This window comes from Xiphophorus couchianus, chromosome 19, assembly GCF_001444195.1.
Source record: "Xiphophorus couchianus chromosome 19, X_couchianus-1.0, whole genome shotgun sequence".
NCBI lineage: Eukaryota > Metazoa > Chordata > Actinopteri > Cyprinodontiformes > Poeciliidae > Xiphophorus > Xiphophorus couchianus.
In genome coordinates this window covers 9494011-9516419 of record NC_040246.1, presented here as the reverse complement: position 1 = coordinate 9516419, position 22409 = coordinate 9494011, and the positions used below count along the sequence as shown (strand labels likewise).

The 22409-nt window shown below is 35.9% G+C and overlaps 1 protein-coding gene across 2 annotated transcripts in view; it reads left to right on the top strand.

The window, feature by feature from the left end:
* alk (ALK receptor tyrosine kinase) overlaps window positions 1-22409 on the top strand; it is a 401288-nt gene that overhangs the window by 329214 nt on the left and 49665 nt on the right. For both annotated transcript variants that reach the window (XM_028000489.1, XM_028000490.1), the window contains exons 7-10: window positions 3988-4116; window positions 5705-5808; window positions 10143-10315; window positions 12908-13002. In XM_028000489.1, coding sequence (XP_027856290.1) covers window positions 3988-4116; window positions 5705-5808; window positions 10143-10315; window positions 12908-13002 — 501 coding nt within the window. The remainder of the gene's footprint in view (window positions 1-3987; window positions 4117-5704; window positions 5809-10142; window positions 10316-12907; window positions 13003-22409) is intronic.

Here is a 22409-nt window from a genome sequence, read left to right as displayed (position 1 = left end):
ACACCCCAGGCCTGATTCACACCTGGTATCAACAGCTGTCCTACGAGATCAAATCACAAGTCAACCGCTAGCATCAATAATTAAATGTCACTTCTTCAGTCAAAAAGCAAAACAGGAAATCCAAAGGTTGACTAAAGTTTTCTCCAGCCTTCATGTATCTCAAAAATTTAGTTTCAATTTGATCAGGGGTCTGTGATCCTAGCACAAAGTGTTGCTGTAGTTCAAACTTTGGATGCATCTTCTTCATCACACCTCAATCAAATGAACAATTAATGAATAGGTCTTTACAAACCATGACAAGCGGGTAATTTAGCCTTTTGATTCGGGCAGGAGGAGTTGCAGGACAATCGCACTTGAGATTTCAGTTCAGTCTGCTTTACATTTGCAGCATTTTCTTCGGCTTAACAAAGGTTTCTAAGTTACCTCTGAGTATTTTCCAGATTAACTTTGTGTAGTAAAAATCTGAACTCCTACAAAATCCACAGTTTCTAAAGCAACTAATTTACCATTTTAAAACACAATCCTGTTATCTTTGGTAATCATTTATCGCCGTCCGTGCCACATTTTGAGTCAGTACATTTTCTAAATGTTCTCCAAATGTTTAAGATATTTGCAGGTAGATTTCTCTGTCATTCTGAAACTTTCTGACAAAGCCTTTATTTTGCTGATATTTGGCATTTCCACTCACCAATGTACTGCAACATAAAGTCCATCTTCAGCCTTTAAGAAAACACCTTGAGGTTTTGTCTCAAAACTGACATTTGGAGCTGCTCATATTGTCAAACCCAGAAGCATGCTATTGCCACCACAATGTTTCACTGTATGTGTGATTTATATACTGTATTTATTTATTGTATTAGTGATACACAGTGGATTTTTTTTTTTTGCTTGCCGAAAATGTTTTAGAAATGTCTCAAAATGCTGCTCACCTCAGTCCTGGAGGAATTGTGTTTTGTCGTGCAACCTTTTACATTTACATGAAGAATGCAGCAGATTATCACAAAGAGAACACAATCAGCATTTGCACAAATGTCTACAGCTCTTTCAGTGTTGCTGGCAACTTTATTGGCCAATAAGCCTTTTCTTTTCATGCAGTGTGCTTTGGAGAAAATACAGTTTTTTACTGTCAATCTTGTCTCATACTTCTATGGTTTTAACTACAGGATGCTGATAATTGTGCAAAGTCCTGCTAGGCAAACTGAACTTTATTTCAGACCTTTCAGTTTCCCTTCAAATGAGTGGTGAGGCCTGCTTCATGTTTTTTTTTTAACTTTGAATGTCACAAACTGAAGGTTTTTTTTTTTGTTATGTTACCCTTTACTTGAATTTAAAACTGTGACATTTATAAATACTTAACTATCCCAGATGTTTATGTTCATACATGCATGACATGATGATATATGACTTTTTTATGCATATCATCTCATAGTGACTGGTTTATGCAAGGCAAGGTTATTATTGTCACGAGATACAGTGGATTTCTTGTAGGAAATGTAGGTTGTTTGCAACAGACATGTTCCATTGAGAAATGTGTGTTTGTTTTTAAATTCAAAACATGTTTCTGTTATAAAATTGCCAATCTAAGATGGCTTTTGTTGGCCTGCCTGGTTCACCAAAAGAATATCTCCTTTACTACCACATGATCTGTGAAAAGGCCCCAATCCCCAACAACTTTTAAATGAAAGAATCATAAAGTTAACTTTGTAATAAAGCTTTGAAATCAAAAACTGAAGCTTTTGATATCATGTTCAAGTGAAAGAGTGATTAAATATTGATGAAATTCACAATATTTTCTTAGATCATAAAAGGAGTATTTGTAAGCAGTAGGTTAATATGTGTTTTTATTTGTGGGTTTCCCAGCTGAGCCCTGCTTTCTGTGGTTTAAATGTTATGTCTGATCATGGTGTTCATGTGGAGACTCAAAATTGGCCAGAGGGTCCTGTTTTCTCTTTACTAACTCAAACATTTTAAGAGAAATATGTCTGAAACTTCAACAATTACAGAGCAGCATATTACATTGCTGGCTGAAAATCTTACGGTGGATGGTGGCTTTTTCTTTTCTTTCTTTTTCTTTCTTTTTTGGTAACAAGCAAAAAAAAAAGATGAGGATGTCTTTTTTTCTTGGTTTGTTTTGTTTTTTGCTAATCAGTCCTTTTTTACAAGGTCAGAGTAAGCTTTTCTAGTGCTTGTTTATTATCCTTTTTTTAAATTTTCATAAATATAATAAGAAATCTTCCTATTTAAATGTAAAAACCTAAAAATAGATTCAAACTAAGACAAAAACACAGTAATCACATTTAGATATTGTTTTTATTGTAAAAGAAATAAAGAACACTCTCTTGCTCCTTATTGTTTCCCTATTAGTCACAGAAGAGAAAATGCACTGACTAAAATAAGCTCTGCCTTTTTACTCAGAGCTGCCCTGAATGTTCAATCTGAGTAGCACACAGCTTAAAGTGAAATGAAGTTGCAATTAAAAATGTGCAGACAAACAACAATAACACTGAGAGGTTTGTGATTGCAGATAAGAAATTGAAATCACAGAAAGTTAAAAAGGTTTTAAAGTGACCAAAGTTATCATTTATAAAATCACTTCTAAAGTCCTTGAAGAGAAAGTTAACATTTTTCAGCTTTTACAATAAACATTTAAGAACTCCTGAGGCTAAATAGAGGCTTTTTGTGTTTCACTGATTTCAAGTCAAATGGTACAAATGAACACTTTAAACTGCACTTAAACCCGCATCACTCTGTTCCACGAGAAGTGGATCACTTTCCTAAAACTCACGCTGTCAATAAATGAATGAATGCAGAGTGGAATGCTTTTAACTAAATTGTATTATTACCTCATCTGGAGTGAGAAGAGTTTCTTGCAGCACTACAAGGTCCTTATGATGGGAAGTACTCATTGTTGTCTCTGACTTGGACCTTTTAAAGTTATTTATTTTTCTTTTGAACTTTTCTAATGTATAACAATAGAAGATGGTAAAGTGGTCAACAATAGAAGATTCTGCAGTTTTTCGGTACCTTTGAAACATATTTGATTTATCTTCATCAACTTTCTTTAGGCACATGTTAGTGGATGGACTATATAATGTAGCAAATGAACATTTTGTCCTAAAGGTTGATGAGATAGGCAATGTTCACACAGCAAGAAAATACAACACAAATCATAAACACAAATTCCAATCTTTTCACACATAAAAAAGTCAGATTTGTGTAATTTCCATATGTGGTACTAAATCGGATACGTTTTTGATAGTTTTCAAAGTGTGAGTCTTGTGTCATAATGAACTTAAATAATGATTAATGCAAGCAACTTTCTCTTTTACTAGCTTCCTTCATCCTATGATGGTCTTGGTTTGATTCAGTTGACTCCTATTGCTCAACAACTTTAAAATTCATCCAGAAATGGCAGCATTCGTTTTTATTTCAGTAATCATTTTGTTGCTGTGTGACGTCTATGCTCTTGTTCTGTGCCTGTGGGTCACTTTGGGGTCGTAAACTGTCCACACAAAGTCTGATTGAACGATCTCGCAAAGAGAAAAAAATTTGAGTAAAAAATCGGAATTGAGCATCAAGACTTCTTGTGTGAACATGAAAGTTGGAAGATGAATGTATATCAAAAACTTTAATCCATGATTTCACATGTGTAAACTATTCAATCACCAGCTTTGTTTTTCACCAACATTATGTCACCAAATCTTCTTTCTTCTCAGACTATTCAATTTTTATTCTTTCCAGTTTCCCACTTGGTGTAAATCTGAGATTTCTCTGCACCACGTCCACAATTTTCATCACCACATCAAATCCTGTGGGCCATTACCCTGCTCCCCATATCTACTGTCTCTTTTTTGAGCCTCTCCGCCTTTACATGTCACTCAACTCCCTTTTCTCTTTCTCTTTGGATGTTTGGCTGCCAGTGATGAGTCCACTTTCTTGCTTCGTTATACATAAATCACTGAGATATTCTCTCCTATCTCCTTCCAGGAAACTTTCTCAACGGTAGCTACTGCTCTTTTGAAGAGGGCAATTGCAGCTGGCAGTCAGTTCCTGGTCGAAACCTCTCCTGGAGACGATCCCCATCTAAAGGAACCAGGCAGAGCTGCCCCTCATCAGGTTCGTCTCACACGCGTCTCTGATGTAATCATATTAACATTCATTTCCAGCCTCTCAGAAGTCTAGGTGAGCCTTACAGAGATGGACTTCAAAGAGGCAAATATTGGGCATTTCAAACTGCAAAATAACACAAAGCTAACCTTGAACATATCGACTTTGTGAATTTGGAACAACTGAGACTTCAGATGTGCCAGATATAGTATTTCTTGGCTTGATCAGTGGTCAGAACACTGGAACAAACAGAATCCCACTGGATTTAAGTGGCTGTGGAGAGCTGGCCTTATTGTGAGGGGTCGCCTGAAAATGTATTTATTGATTCGAGAGGAGCAAATAAATCTGTTGTTTTCATCCCTATTGTGATGTTAACTTCAGTCACTGTCAATTAATTCTTTGAAATGCTTAAGCAACAGTGCAGAAAAACAGAGACAAATTAATGATATGCAGAAAAATAGAATGGTTTTGTTTAATAGAACGGTTAAGTTTAAACCTATTGAAACTAGATATTTAACTACACGGTATAAAAATACATATTGCCATTTTTTTCACTCTGTGACATTAGATGAGATTAAAATATTTTTGTTTCAGGTCTGGTAAGATTGCAAAAATTGTTTGCAAAATGCCAAAATAATAAATGTTTTTATCACATTATTTAAATTAAGATATTTGATATTATTATTCCTTTGAGCAGTCCATCCACCTGATAAATATGTTTTATTTTAAAATATGCATATCAATACATATCAATCTCAGAACAAATTAAAAAATAACTTGTAAAGCTGAATTTCATAATCCACAGTGAAACATGGGATGAATGGCTAGTCAGAGAGGAAGCCGCCCTTACTCCAAAAGCAACATAGAAAGTCAATTATAGTTTGCAAATATACTCAGAGGCAAAGATTTCCCTTTAGCAGACATGTACTGTATGTTGTTGTAATAAAGCTGAAATTAAATGCTTGGCTGCAATCATTGTCACTAGGCTTGAAAGCAAAGGGGGAAGCTTCCAATCCAAACTGTGGGACGTAACAGCATCATGCTGGGTGCATTATTTGCTCATATTTATGAGTAAGGAACATTATGTAGAAATATTTTAGCGACATCTTAAGTGAGCAAACATTTGTGCACATGGGTTTGATCCCAGTTCGTGACGTGAGAGTGAGTGGAAGCAGACCTGGCTGAGTTTTGTCAGGGGAAATGGGCCAAAAACTCAGCAAAGTACAATGAGCTGTTTGTGGAAAGTTACCTGAAAACAACTGACCACAAGTCAAAAAGTTAAAAGCGATGCTAGCAAAAATTCCAAGAGTAATATTTGGTAGCATTTATGCTCACAGGAAATGTCTGTAAGTATGAATTAGAATTTATTCCACTCATGTTTCTGACATTTAGCAAATACAAATGATTTTCCTCATCCTAACTGACCTAAAACAAGAAAAGATTTTAGTGTGATAGATAATGAGAAAAAAATAGTTATCTCTCTTATATGGTGTATGTAAGTGTCTGGTTTAATTTGTCTTCATTTTGAGTGCACACTTGATTACGTATTTTATATTGTGTCCCTTCATACCTGTGTTATATATGTGATTTTGCAAAGGGGTAACATTTACAACAGAGGGGGGCCATTCCAAAGGTCAGCGGGGCTCAGCGCTGCTGAAGAGCCCTCTCTTCCCCCCTCCTCTAAGAAACTCTCCCTGCACGGTGAGTCCCTGTAGTTTTTTATTTTTATTTTTTTCATTTATAGTTTACAACAAAACCCAAACCAGGTTTATTCATTGCCTTTTGTTTCCTGAAGTTTTGGAGGGAAATGAAGATTTTTAGCGTCATGTTGTTAAATTTTAAAGACTTTGCGTGTTGGTTTTGATGAGGAGATGTGAGTCGACTGATTCCTCTCCGGACATTTATTAGGAACATCAGGGCATAAAACCATTCTTTTATGCTGGAGCAACAAAACAAAGCAACAAGTTTTCCAGTTTAAAGTTTGTGGGAGAATAATTAATTTAGTTATAAATGTGGTCAGAAAGCAAAGAAAAGAGTCTGAGCTCTGAAATTTTTGTGTTTCAAAAGATTCAAAGAGAAGGTGACCACAGGTTGTAAAACTCATGCATTTTTAAAACCCTCAATGTGTTCTGGAGTGAAGTTGTATATATTCTGTGGTATAGAGGTTTGCTTATTTGTTTTATTTCTGCTCTGTACCCTGACCTTTCCAACCACCTCTTCACCCTTTGCATGCTTCTTCAAACATTTACGCATGGAGGAACAGTCAGAAACTAGAGGTTAGAGCTTAATGCAGAATAGATGGAACAAAGAGGTAGATCTGTGGGTCAAAGGGTCAGACTATAAGCATTTTCAGAACTCACAGAGCACTGGAAATGTCGTTAAAACAGCACCTGTAATGTAGGGCACAGTAGAGAAGCCCGATGTCTGTGAGCAGAAGCTGAGGCCGCCTCCATACTCTGTTACCTCAGAGCTTCATGACAAACAGCCAAAGATGAGACAAAATTCAGCATTAGCCCTTTAAATCCTTCCATTTAATTTTAATTTATTGGGTTTGATGCGTTTTCTCCACTCCTGGATAACTTTGGTCAGAATTGCTGACTTGTAGCTAAGAGTCAGATCAACTGTGCATCCATGTCATAAAAATACTTCCAGCCTTGATGCCCAACATGCTTATAGAGATTTCTATCAACAAGTGTAATGCTTGGAAGCATTTAGTCATCATATGCTTAAGACAGAGTCTGCCCCATTTAAACAGGGAAATTAAAATATTTAGTTGGCTCTGAGAATCACAACATTTACATTTAACTATGTTTTTACTGTTTAAATCCTGTGATAACATATGTTTTTTTTTTATTTTTAAATTAGTTTGGGCATAATATTGCCTACAGCAATTTATGCTGAGTATGAAATGTGCCATTTCACCCCTCAAAAATCCAACTAATAACCCAGTTTGAGTTTATTAACTGTACTGAGTATAAATAGATACATTTCAAAACTCCATTTATTTTAGGAACCAGGTGAAACACATTTTATAGATTAATTACACATAATGGATGTGTGAAAGCCTTTATTTCTGTTGATTATGATGATTTTCCACTTACAGCTGAAAAAAATATGGCATTTAAAATTTGGAATGTTACATTTGACCAATAAAAAAAGCATTTTTAAAAACACAAGAGTAGGCTTAATGATCCACTGCATCTTCTACCCTTACATCCACTCCCATAAATCTCCTTTCTGGTTTTCCCCTTGGCCTCCAGCCTGGTGTCCCCAACCTCAGCATCCTCCTACTGATATTGTTTCTCCTCTGAACATGTCCAAACCATCTCAGTCTGGACATGAGCTGTCCCTCTCATGTACTCATTCATGATCTTATCTATCCTCATCACACCTAAAGAGAAACTCAGCATCTTGAGCTCTGCAGCCTCTACCTCTGCCTCCTGTTTTTTCCAACGTCTTTAAACCCCACAATATCGCTGCTCTCACTACTCTCCTTTATTTCTATCACACCTGACACTTTTCTCCACCCATTCCAACCTTCTTTCAAACACTTCTTCACCTCTTTTACACACACTGTTGCTCTGGACCATTGATCCTGAGCAATTGAAGTCATCTACATTCTTTGTTTATACTCCCTGTCACCTTTCCCTTCTCATTCACATACCTGTATTCTTTCTTGCTGCAACTAATCTTCATTCCTCTCTTGTCCTCCACCTCTCTAGCTTTTATTTTAACCGCGCCCTGCTCATTCTGCACATCACAATGTCATCTGCAAATATCATATCCCATGAAGACTCCTGTCTAATTTCATGTGTTAGTCTGTCCATTACCAAAGTAAACAAGAAGGGGGCTTAGAGCCGATCCCGATGGAGCCCCTCCTCCACCATGATCTGCTGTCACTCCTACAGCACACTTCACTGCTGTTTTACAGACCTCTTTCATATCCGTCACCACTATAATATACTTCTCTCCCTCTCCAGACCGCCTCATGTAATACGACAGCTCCTCTCTCTCCTCCCTATCAAATGCTTACTCTACATATACAAAGATCCAATGTAACTCCCTCTGGTCTTCTCTGCACTTAAACCAAAAATAGCATCTGTAGTACTCTTTCTTGGCATCAAGTTACTTGGCCCACATCTGACCTAAGCCAAGCTTCCACCACTGTTTCTTACAGCTTCATTGTAAGAGTCATTGTACTTTGTTAAATGGTGAAAAGAAATTGCATCCTCTTTCACTTCCATATAAGACATTTTAAAACTGCATCTTCTCTTTACCATGTGCTAAGATGATTTGAATCTAACCCACAACATAAAACACACAGCAGATTCCAGACTTTCATTTCTTCAACAAAGATGAAGCCGAAATGAAAAAAATAATAATTATAATGTGACCACATTTATAAAAGAAGGTTTTCTCTTATTTGTTTGTTTAGTGTACAGGTGCATATTCATGTTACACTAAAATGAAAAGATTTCAGCAACGACCATAGAGAAAAAATTGTTGTTGGCCATCAGAATGAAATAATTATAAAACTAGTTGCAAAAGTATCTAAAGTCTGTCATTCTACATTCAGAAAGATTATTCACAACTGGCCATGAGGTGAATGTGGAATGCAGATGGCCTTTTCAAATGTAGACCTTTGTTCTGTGAGTGAGTTATTTCTTTATATTAACAGACCAGAGTAGTGTCCATTAAACTGCAGATGGTCGCAGTTCATGCATCTGCACCATGTTCACTAATGAACAGGATCGTAGATATGTAAACTCCCTCTGATAAAACAGAATCCAAAACAAGACCCAGACAGGGTGGTCGTCCAAGAACCAAATAACCTAGAGTAGCTTATTCTCATGTTATGTTCACTGTTTGCAGCAGTGTTACACTCTTCTGAAAACTCCTGCACTGCACACTGAAGGTCATGACCTATGGATGCTAACTGAAGCACATAATCTTCAAAAGGCAAAGATGAAATCATAAGGCTCACATGCGGCCATGGGATATGGGTCACGACCGAAAGAAAGAGAATCCAGATACAAGCAGCTGCATCCAGGCTGCAGAGTGGACTCATCTTTAAAGACAAGGATGAGCTCAGTCATCCTCGGGAAGCTTGGATAGAGTCGCTGCATCAAAAGGAGACAGCTGAGGTGGTTCAGGCATATGATCAAGATGCCTCTACTGCGCTTCCCTTCAGACGTTTTCCAGCCACATCCTACTGTGAAGAGAGAGTAGAGTACACAGAACTCGTAGGAGGAACTATAACTTTTCACCTGAGATTAACTGGATCCCCTGTAGGATTTTAAGAGTGTCCTACGGGGGAAAGGATGTCTGGGTTTCCCTTGAGTTCAAATTCAGCTTGTGGGCTAATATTTAAAATTCATAAATGCACAGTTGGAAAAATACTGAATAAGTATGGCCTATTTGGAAGGATTTCCAAAAGAAAGTCACTTCTTGTCTTAAAAATAAATGTCAAACTAACCGTCAAGCACAGGGGTGAAGAGACAATGATTTAGGCTTATTTTGGTCACCACTTAATTAATCTTTACATGTCAAGGTAAGAGTTAAAAGAGATGCCATTTGTCCAAAAGTTGAATGTGGCTTAAAGTCAGTAATGTGTAGAATGATGACCCCAAAAAGCAGCATGTTTTCCACAGAATGACTGAAGAAAACTCTATGGCAGAACCTTAAGAGGTGCCGACACAAATGTCTGGATTCCTAAACAAAATTAGGCAATGTTGAAAGAGGAGGGGACACAATTGCCTTTTCTGCACTCAATTTTGTTCTAAGCAATAGTGAATTGTTTTTTTCCATACTCAGTTTTTCCTGTATGTCTTAACTTTTGTCTGTGGAATTCTTTTTGCTGTTACACTTTTGAGGTTAAACATACAACCTGAAATAAAGATTTCTTTCATTTTTTCGCTTTACAAGAGACTTTTTTAGTCTCTGCAACAAAGGGGAATCACTAACAAGCTCTAACCCCCACTTTAAACTTTTGTCTTTTTATTAGAACAATTGAAATCTTCTCTTAACTCCAACAGGTGAGGTTCTGGTTCTGTTCCGGAGGCTCACAGCGGGACTCGTTATCTCTGTGGATCGTGGAGAACAGCACAGGGCCAGACGAGCAGCGCAGGCTGTGGCATTCAGCCAGCGAGTCCAAATCGGAGAGAGGCTGGAGGCTCATCACGCTTCCTCTTTACGGGCTGGCAGACTGGTACGCTCACCTGCTTCACCTCTTGACAGACAGCAGTGATTGCAACAAAGCAGTGTGTTTAGATTGTCTGCAGGCGTCAAACTGTCAGCTCCACTTTAAATGCTTAAGAGCAGATAAGTCATCTGAATCTCATTCAAACATGACTCTGACACAGTCACACAGATGCTCACCACTTCCTCACACCCCTTCAGGTGGCGTTTTCGTTCATTTTTAAGGAACTGCTTCCACTCGGCTTGACAAAATTAATGAATCCCACCGGGGTATCCACAATGGACTTTCCAATGAGTATGTCTGTGAAAAAAATTTTTAAAAAATACCCCCTTCTCTCTTTTCTTTCCACCTGTCTGTGACCAAATGAATAGAACCTAATACACAAAACCCTCCCTATTCTGCTTGCCTTCCAATTAACTCTGGCCTTGATTTCCCTTCAAGAAGAGAGAAATTAAAACAAATCAAACAAAGAAGCAACCCAGAAAAGGGCATTTCATCTCTGTTTGCCTAAGTGAGGGTTTCTTTCAAGCTTGAACAATCCCGCTCCTCGGAGAGTGATTAATTTTTGATTCCTGGGTTATGTAGTCAGCTGTGCTTGTGCTTTTGATTTGAATGTCATGTCCATAAGCACTGGGTGAACCTCCAAGACTTTGCTCAGTGACCTTTGTAAAGCTTAAATAGAAACAGAAAGGCCACCTAATGTGTAGGTAAAAGTCAAGAATCAGCAGATGATTTCGATATATAAAACTGCTGCCAAGTGAAATATTACATCCGCATCAACATAGAAATCTTTCACCATCTGTGAGAGGACTGCTTCTATAGTTATATTAAATATTTTTGTTAAAACAATTGATGCACATTTCATGGCTACTTTGAGTTATATTAAAGTGGAAAAAATAATTTGTTTATAATAAATCTGTGCTGAAGAATGATTTGTTTCCTCTCCAATATTTAATAAGAATATTCATTCTTATTAAAAATTCATGACATAACCAATTTGAAGAAGCAAATAGACTTTTTATCAAAATTAGGGTTTATTTCATCAGTCAAAACATCTCCATGTAAATTATGGATTATATTTCTTACTTATTATTCTTAGGTCTAATTCCTGATTTAATTGAAGTAAACACAAAAGAAAAATTAATTAGACGATAACAGTAATTCTATATCTCTTCTACTAAAGCTAAGAAGAAAGAATAATAACTGAATGTTTAACATATTATCTAAACCTAAAATATGCTATCCTTTTCTGTCTCTGGAGTTTAAAGAATCTGGAGACTTGTATCTTGATTTTGAGGTACATCAATAAATCAATTGAAGAGAAAAATTAGATAACTATATCAGGTCCTGTAGCTCTCCAGGTTCCATTTCTCAGCATTTGTTCAACCTGAAGATCATTCTGTGGCTGGGACATAGCAGCCGGCACAGATGCTTTAGTGGTTTCCTGCTTTGGATAATTCCACATCCAAATTGGAAACAAATTAAAATCCCTTGTAAGAGAATCACTTGAGACAGTGAATGTTTGGTGCTTACATGCTCCACAGACAATATACACATAAACTGTTCTAGTTAGTCAAGCTAAACATTAATATTAGATGCTACAGAAAGTTTAAGATGTCCATATTCATTTTGTCTTTAAAATATTAGTAAATTCCTATTGAACTGCAGAGCTGTGTAACACTGGCTGCTCTCTCTCGCCTCATCGGTCAATGATTATGATAAAAAGACGTCCTAAGTACCTTATTCTACTCAAATAATAAGTGTGATACACAAAAGCATGCTACTTTTTTTTTTGTCTTTCTGGATTTCTGTTTGGACTCTGAATCAGTGAAAAGAGCTCTGGAAATCAAAGGTGTAACCAGTTTGATTCTGGCAGAAAAGTGCCACCTTGATAACTAATAAGAAATATAATCTTCTTTCTACTCCACCATTTCAATTACTTAAACTGGTGGAAAGCAAAAATGTAAATCACTGTCAGTCAAATGGCATATATAAGGTCTTGCATGTTTTTTACTCAATCTCTTGGATAACAAAGTCAAGGATACATTTCAGAGTTTAACATATTCATTCTTATTAAAAATTCAGTTATCATTTATTTTCAAATTACTTTTTAAAATTTACTTTTAGAATTTCTGACAGCTCCCAACTAGGCTCATTCATATTTTAAAGAACACTTTGACATCTATTAGCAGACATTCAGAAATCTTCTTTTGAATACAACACTTCAGGGTCATAATAACATTCATGTTCTGTGTTTTTAAGACCCCAGGAAGCTATTAGTGTGGCATAAGCTGCTGTTTGGCCACCCAGTTTGAATTACATTTCACATTTATGCTGTTTTTGTAACCATGGCTACATTTGTACCTCTGTTTTAACACCACAAATGGTTTCACTTTGAAGTAAGTCACAAAGCTCATTTGTAAATGCAGAAATCAGGATTTCATTAACAATAGAATCTGAGATGTCAGGAAGCACACAGAGTACTCCGTCTAAAACCAATTCTGTCCCAAAGCATAATAAGGCTTCATCGTTCTTCACCCAGAAGCTGTCTAATCATTTCAAAGTTATTTTAGTTGTTAAATCATATTTGCCTCTCCTCAGGTACTGGCTCCAATTCAACGCAGAAGATGGACTTGGTCCCGGTTCAGCCATGTCTCTCGACAACATCTCTTTCAGCATGGACTGCTTCCTGGCATGTGAGTTTTATAAAAATCTTATTTATTCCAGTCTTGTTTTTAGCACTTGATTGTGGTTAAGATTTTTTTGACAGTGCTTGATTTATTGAGTTTCTCAGGCAAAATGAGTGGTGGATGATGAGCTCAGTAAAATTGATATATCACTTTTATTTAAAGGTTTTATCAGGAAAAAAATAAAAAATAAATGAGCTAAATGAACCTCAGCGCTTTATTTAATTGACAAAAATAATTGAGCCCATTCTTAGCACATTCATAGGAAACAAAGGGGAAGCAGTTTTTTGGTACAAAAACCCCCCCTAAACAACTCATTAATTATTATTATTAATTATTTTTTATTATTATTAAATCTTTATTCATTTCATTCAATACAAATAAAAAAAAATTTAATACAAAGAAAAAAAATAAAATAATTTAAAAATGAAATGAAAGGTAGCAGAAAGAAGAAAATAATCTTATAATATCTGCCCCTTTTTCTCAACTATGGATCAAAACAACAAAAAACAAACAAACAAAACAAAAAAAAAAAAAAAAAAAACTAAAATTTTTTTGATTTGTCTTATGTGACAAAAAAAAGAAAACAAAGGAAGAACAAAGAAACAAGGTCAATCATCAATCTCAACTGAACAATACTATACTTTGACTTTATACTATTTCATACTTCTTCAAAAAAACAATCTTTAACATTCTTTTAAACATGTGTAATGATTTAACATTTTTAACATCGTTTTGCAGGTCGTTCCACAGTTTGACTCCTTGTATCGAAGTACATCGTTCTTTCAAACAAGTTCTGAATTTAGGTTTCTTAAAAATCTGTGTCCCCTTAAGGTTATAACCACTCTCTCTCTTTTCAAAATTTTTTTGGATGTTTAAGGGTAATGTTTTTAGGTGTGCCTTATACATAACCAACAAAATATTATAATCAACTAAATCATTGAATTTCAAAAACCTCAAATTACAAAATAATGTATTTGTTGGATATTTACCATGTTTTCGAGCAATAACTCTTATTGCCCTTTTTTGCAAAACAAAAACAGATTTTGTACTAGTATAACATGCCTTTCCCCATACCTCAACACAATAAACCAAGTGTGGAACAATTAGTGCATTATACAACATAAATAGTGCATGATCATTCAGAAAATCCCGTACTTTATAAAGCACTGCAATTGATTTTGCTAATTTTGTTCTTAAATAATTCAAATGGGATTTCCATGATAATTTCTCGTCAATTATCACACCCAAAAATTTCACCTCACTAACTCTACAAATCTCTACACCATCAACTTTAAATGGAGTGTTTACAGTTCTTTGTCTCCTTGTAAATAACATATAATTTGTTTTGTCCAAATTTAAAGATAATTTATTAAGTTTGAACCATTTATGTATTTGCATAAATTCTATTTTCATTTCTTTTAACATCCCTTTTATATCATTGCCCTGACAAAAAGAAATGGTATCATCCGCAAATAGAATACATTTGAAAAACCCTGATACATTTACCAAATCATTTACATAGAAGATGAACAACTTTGGTCCAAGTACTGAGCCCTGTGGAACTCCACATGTAATTTCACAAAATTCGGATCTAGTATCATGTACTTGTACAAACTGTTTTCTATTCTCCAGGTAGCTCGAAATCCACTGTAATGCCGGCCCTCTAATCCCATATTTAATAAGTTTTTTGAGTAAAATGCTATGGTCAATCGTGTCGAATGCTTTCTTTAGATCGACATAAATGCTGGCACTATATTGTTTTTGATCAATAGCATTTGTTATATGTTCTGTCAGTTCCATAAGGGCCATTGATGTCGAATTTTTGGCTCTAAATCCGTATTGACTACTACTTAATATATTATTTTTATCTATAAATGTATCTAATCTATTTACAAATAGTTTCTCCAAAATTTTTGAGAACTGTGGCAACAACGATATCGGTCTGTAATTACTAAACATACATTTCTCACCATTTTTGTAAATGGGAATTACCTTTGCTATTTTCATGGCATCTGGAAATTTTCCTGATGAGAATGACAAATTACAGATATAGGTGAATGGTTTAATTACATAAGACATAATTTCCTTTACAAATTTCATATCCATATTTACCCAATCCTTTGATTTTTTATTCGCCATTTTGTTTACGATACTCAGTATTTCTTTCTCCGTTTCTCCAAGAAAGATGCTGTTTGGACAACTCCCAATTTTTTGTAACGTCGCTATCATCTTTTGGTATCTGAGCAGCAAGTCTTGGACCAACATTTACGTAATAATGATTGAATTTGTTTGCTATTTCATTCCGATCATAAATTTCAGTATTTTCTTTTAAAAAGTGTGTTGCAATACCAGATTTTATTGTATGCTTTGTAGAAACACTATGTATAACTGTCCATATTGCTTTTGTGTCACCGTTACTTTTTGTTAATAGGTCGGTATAATATTCTTTTTTATGTTTTCTTATAATCCATGTCAATTTATTTTTATATTTCTTATATCTATCCTCTGCTTCTTTCGTTTTTAACATCAAAAAGGATGAATACAAATTATTCTTTTTTTTACAAGCATTTCTCAACCCTTTTGTCATCCATGGCTTGTCAACAGCACCTTTCTTAACAAAATTAGTTGTCATACAATGTCTTTTATACAGAACTCCCAAAATATTCATAAACTCATCATATGCTCTGTGTACATCATCCACATATACATTAGTCCAATTTTGTTGACACAAATCATTTTTCAATTTATCCAAATTTTTTTTTGACATATTGAACACTTTTTTCGTTGGCACAGGTACGGTAATATTTTTCTGGTGATTTTTATAAATAGCAAAAACTGGTAAATGATCACTTATATCGATTTTGAAAAGTCCACTCAGCACCTCTCCGTCCGTAATATTAGTAAAAATATTGTCAATTATTGTGGCAGAGTGTGTCGTAATTCTTGTTGGTTTTGATATCAATGGAAAGAATGAGTAACCTCCATACATAATAGCTGAATTTTTGTTTGTCTGGTTCATTAAGGTGTGTGTTAACACAAACCAAGGCGGGAAGGCATGAGCAATAATCTCTGAGAAGCAATAATTTTTACCCACCAATCTGGGAAGAGCTTCCAAGTGATTAAAGTCAATCTTCATGGAGTGAGGAAGATTTTTGGAAATCATTTAACATAAATAAACAATCCATCTGCAGACTTTGGCAAGTATGTTGAGTATTAACCTTCTGAAATGTTCTTCAGGTGATAAAAGGTCGACATTGTAATTATCTTTGTATCTCATGAAGACACAAAGTCTCATCTGAGTCCAACACTGCACTGTAAGTAAACTGGGTCATGGAAAACATGAATGTGATCACGGCAGCAGCAAATCTGCAACAGAATAGTTGGTGAAAATTCAAACAATTAAGGCGTTGCAGTGGCCTAGTCGAAGTCCAGACTCCAGAAACAAATATTTAGTAAAGGGTGGGCCAAACCTCTCCCACAACGATGTGAGCGATTGATAAAGTCACACGGAATATGTTTACTACAGATTAGTAAATATACTGTAGTTCCTTCCTTTATTAAACTACTGGTTGTAAACAGGTTTTCACTCATTGCTTCTGCATTTTGGTCTTCTTTATTTAAATAATGTAAAATATCCTGTTAGTCTATATTTTTGCACTAGATAAATATATGATAATTGCCATTTAAGCACATTTTCTTTTGTTAAATTAGTTGTAAATTGTAAGCCAAAGCCATTTAAAGGCAGTTTTACTGTAGATGACAATATTTCTACTCCACTTTAAGAAAATGGTGTTAGGTAAACCTGCTTGCAGACTTGGCTCCACATAGATGAGCAAATCTTTGTAGAAATGACAGTCAATGATATTTCTTTAACAGCACTTTCTCTAAGAACATCTGATGTGGTTCTAAAATGTCAGAGCTGTTTCTGGCTGATTGATGAGGGTTTATGTTCCAGTGTTTTACTGCTAGCTTAGAAAGGTCAACCCTCGAGTCACCTCTTCAGATATTTTTGTGTTATAACTGAGGCAGTTTATTGGTACGAAAACATGAGAGCGATGACAGCCGTGTAAGAATGGGAATGAAAGGTTAGGAGTTCAGAGCCTCCCCCTGTGTCTGCCTATTTGAGGGAACCTGTTTGAACTGTGATGAGAATAGTAATGACTCAAGCATCTCCGACGCCGAATATAACTCTAACAGACAGAGCTGTGCTCAGATGGAGCAGTGGTGAAGTATTATTCTCTGAAGGGCAGGGACATGGCAGGCTCACACTCATGCATCATCTGATGCTTGTAGGTTAATTATTACACTGATCCTGTCAGGATATGGAGGCTTGTTGTGCCAAAAACTGTTAGATTTTAGATATCCTGGAAATGGTTTATCACTTATCTAGAATCCAGTATTCATTTCTTTCGCAATTCATCAGTGCAGACACAATCTCAACATAGTTAATCAGCTGAATGCGGTGTGACCAACTAGCGGAGGAGGGGTCATCATCATCCTCCATCACCCAGCCTTACTGGGCCAAGGACTGTTTTATTTAAGCACATGACATTTTACAGAAAATATTTGTGCACCAATTTATGTTTTATGTCCTCCGTAGCGGCATCGCCGGAATGACAACACTGTGAGGGATCATCTATTCCCGTTTTGCTCTTTTTCCAGATGAAAAGTTCTTCATCTTGCAGCCCGTATCTATTACCACCAGCCGCACTTGACACAGTCGCTTTTTATTGCCTATATGTCCAAAAGAGCCGACATGAGATGTGGGCGCTCTTAAAGGCGTAATTTCCAAGAGTGATTACTGTGACTGATGCACATGATGGATATCTGTGCTGAGTGACACATAACACTGTAATGTGTTTTGGTAGGAAAACATACCGGGAACATATTATGCAGAGGATCAGCCATCCGTGGCTGTTACCCTACACATCTCTGTGCTGCGACGTGATATATGGTTGGAAAATCACGGTGATGATGCATCTGTTGCCCTTCAGGTGTTGGACTTGGCTGTCAGTTTTAGCATTTTAGTTTCATCCATTATCATTAAATTAGTTTATTGGGTAAGACAGCACAGGAAGTTCATTCTTCTCTTTGTGAATGTGTGCCTTTGTTTATTTCCACAGAAATTACCAGAACGTGGAGTTTGGATTAAAAAAAAAAAAATTATTTAGAAATACAAGCTAAGACATATATAATAATATTAAAAGGTAGTGATGATGGTTATAAAATATCTTTCTATGACAACTTTATGATCAGGATTCATTGCAGCTTTTATTTATTGGACTCAACAAAAATCAGAACAATGAAGAAGTGTGTGGAGATTTAGGAGGGATAATTGTAGATTTAGACTAGTTTGTAAAATCTTTTGGAGCCATTTTTAAACAACTGCAGATTTTAAGATAATTACTTACAACAATTTTACATAACTACAAGATATTTGGAAGCGTCACCAAATCAAACAGCTCCAGGATTGAAGCTGGGGAGTTTAAACAAAACCGTGAGCCTAAACACACATCAAAACTGGTTTTGGAATCGATAAAGGAGGAAAAGATTATTCTTCTGGAATGGATTCCAAAAAGCTCCAAATTATTGGGTAAGTGTTCATGGTTGAAAGCCAGCCAACCAATAAAACTCAACCAATTATGCCAAGAAGATTGGTCAAATATCCAACCAGATTTATGACAGTAGCTTGTTGAAGATAACAAAAACTGTCAGTCGAGGTGCGTTTTGTGAAAGGACATTCAACCCATTATTTGTGGGGGTATAACTGCGTCTTTGAACCTGTATGTATAAATTTGAACCTGATAAAAGCAATTATAAATGTTTAGTAATTTAATCCTGGAGAAAAGAATGATTCAAATAAATAATTTTAAGGTCAACATTCAACATTTATAAATCTCTGAACAGAGATGTTCAGAAAGAACAGGTCTGTTCTTGAATTTATTGAAAACTTGTTTCTTCCAGCCACATCATTTATACTTCCTTTTTTTTTGTTATTGCTTTGCTAATTACAAAATATTTACTTGAATTTTTATCTGCTACTTGTAATGATAATACAGATACAGGTTTTTATCAATTACCCCTTAAAAGTGCTGGCGTTAAGAAACAAAGAGCAGACATTTCACAAACCCTCAGTGCATTTGCAGTGAATACTTCTAAGGCTGATTAAAGTGTTTTATTCATACCCAGGGCCTCATTCATAATCTAATTTAGGATTAATTAGTTCTCCAGTATCACCTAAACAGTTAGTACTTATTAATACGCCCATACTCTACAGTGGAGATGAGCTCGTCTCTAAGCAAAGTCTGGACTTGACATAAACAAATTCTCCTGCAGGTCAAAGAAAGACTGCGATGAACTTTACATGAGTTTTATGAACAGTGGATAAAAGGTCAGCTATCAATTACCAGACAGAGGGATTTATGTTTGGCTGTCCTGTTCTCCTTTATGAGTTCTTATAATTAAAGCCTTAGCTTTTTCTTTTTTTAGTTTCAACCAGAACTCGGCATTCTTATTCGGTGACTTATAGTTTTTTTATAAATGTTGTATTTCAGTGAAATTACAACACATCACAACACCACTTAGCTTGTGATTTCACATGAGAAGAGTAAGTGGTTAAATGAATAAATACATTATCAACTGCCAATAGTTTATTTTATGTAAATTGATGCAACATCTTCAGGCTCATATGTCATGTAGACAGTAATATAGTCAATATAAATGCTTAAGGTAGGACAACACCACAAAATGCAATCGTCAGGATATTGTAAGTTAGAGGTTTAAATTTCCATCTAATGGGCCAAACAGCACCATCTGTTCTCCTCATGTGAAAACAAAATAATTGGAGGAAACATGTAAAACAAAGAAGTAAGGATAAAGACTCAAAACTATGTCCATTTTGTATGTAGCAATAGTTATTTTTGCAATTCCAGGTGTATGCACATAGATTTAAGCAAATATGATGTTTCAAGTTGAAATATTGATATATGGTGGTGATGTTAAAAAGCTCAGAATTATTGATCCCCCTATGAATTTCTTGTTACTGCATTTACAACACATTACTAGTTTCAGAACATCAAATACAGTTGACAAACATCAAATGAGTAAATTCAAAAAGAGGTTTTGAAATAATGATTTTAGAATCAGAAAAAAATCAGAATGCATAATTTCCTTATAGTTGAATGACCCGTAAGCCCATTAAATGGTTGTCCCACCTTTTCATGGAGTCATGTTGCATCCTTCGAAGGCCAGATTTGAAGACGGATTATGTCCCAGCAATGTGGCATAATCAGTCTTAATCTAGAATATAGGCTGCCCATATTCAAAGACTTTTCCAAATCCTTCTTATCCATGGATTTGACGGCTAGGTCTGGTGTCTTCGCAGACCACGCCATATTACGTTTTCTTACATGTCAAACTGAATATTTTTGTTTTTGTAACAATGGCAGATGAAGCAGGAAATGGAACAGGAGTGGAAAACAGTTTTAAATATAAGTATATTAATGCTTGGTGATACAAAAGTTAAGCTAAATGTTATAAGCAGTTTTGTTGTTAGGATTTTGTCATTCACGTCAACATGTATTTTAAAAAAAGTAGGTATTGAGAAAAATTAACTAACTTAATTAATTAATCTAAATAATTAGAAAGAGACACACAAAAAAAAAACTTTTTCAATTGCCATTTTTACCAGCTTGAGTTTAGCACTGTCACAGTTGATAGGAACAGGACAAATACTGAGATAAGAGCAGAAATACATCTGAAGGCTGGACAGTCCAAATTCATCTCACTTACATTCTCTATGGTCGACGAAGGACGCAGCTCCATCTTTGCTTTCGTCATTTGCCACCTGCAGTACTTAGATCATCTACCAGAGGGCATTCATAAATGTTTGAGCAAAATTTCAATTATGGAACAGAAGTAAAAGCCTAAGAAATGCTAAATCTAAAATGATATGTGTGGCATTAAAGAATTAAACACAGATCTCTACATTTGACTTAAAGCAGCATTGCTATTATAAACAAAATTCTAAAATATTGTCTATTTATTAACCCTGTGTTTCCCACCCATCCTGGCATGAAAACTGTTAAAGACTTGAGACATTTTGAGATGTGCCGGTGTGGTAACAAGGTGCCTCTGCCCCTCCACCCCCCCACTCTCCTGTCCCCCTAGCAACAGGTCTCTGGGGCGCCTCGGGTAGCTTATAGCACGATACTAATGAACAGCGACAGTCACGGCCGCTGATGCCCTGCCCTGTGGATCAAGCAGTTCAGTGCTGGACCTGAGCAAGCGAGCTCTTGTTCCCGCTGCAGCTGCATACCAATGCTGCAACGTGTTGTTATGTCCAGAATAACAATGCAGGCAAGTTTATTAGCAACTCTGTCGAAGATTCAAAAAGTTGGTGAATTTACTGATAACAAGTGAAACATCTACAGGTCCTAGTTACAGAAAGATACAACTGCATAGAGTCCTTCTCCTGAGCAAACAGTCACTGCAATCACTCTTATGCTGCACGTAATCTCTATCTGTATCAATGCTCCTGAGCTGCAGTCTTAAACAATCATATTTGTGTGTGGATTGTGGAGTGAGGGAATGAGATATTGATTTTCCTGCAGCCACATCTGAAAAAAAATGCACAGCTGAGTTTTTCAAACATTTGAAGACAAAATTACATGATTTTTTTTCTTTTTCTTTTTTTTTTTTTTGCCACAGGTAACGTTCAGTAGAGACATCAGCTGCAGCAATTAGGTCCAAAGCTGCATATTTAATGCCAGACTAAAGATTTATGATCAGACAACCATTTAACAGCAAATTTTGCCCAGAAGAAGAGTTGAGGCACGTTAAAGTTTAATAGTTTGCTGTAATTCAAAGCGAAAATGTTTTGGTTTGACCAAATCCAGCTCTGCCACAAAGCAGAAGGTTTCTAAAGCTCTTAGCTGCTGAGGGACCCCCCTGCCATATTGTCGTAAATGGTGAGACTTCTGCCTGAGGTGACGGGGGATCCGGGATGGTAGAGCGGGAGTGCTGTTGTGCTAAAATGATTACAGAGATAAAGATGAAAAGTCTTGTTTATCTCCCCTGATGCTGCTGCAATGATGTAGGAGGGTAAAAAGCAGGTCTGATTTGTTCTCACCAAGGAGGCAAATGACACATTGTGGGCAAGTCGTCGGCTCATCGCAATTAAGAAACCCGCAGTCAGATTTCAGCTGGAGTTCCTGTAAATCTTTTTCAGCTTCTCTGAAGCAATATTCGCTCATCACAAGAAATTTGGTGAAATATAAATATGCAACTAGTAACAGTAGAAATATTTGAGGCTTAAAAAGGAAAAAATAACAAAATAAACTTACAAAATAAACCTTTTTTGCCTTTTTGCCAAACAGCGCAGCTCTGCGGGGAGTAACACGAAGCTGCAGTAT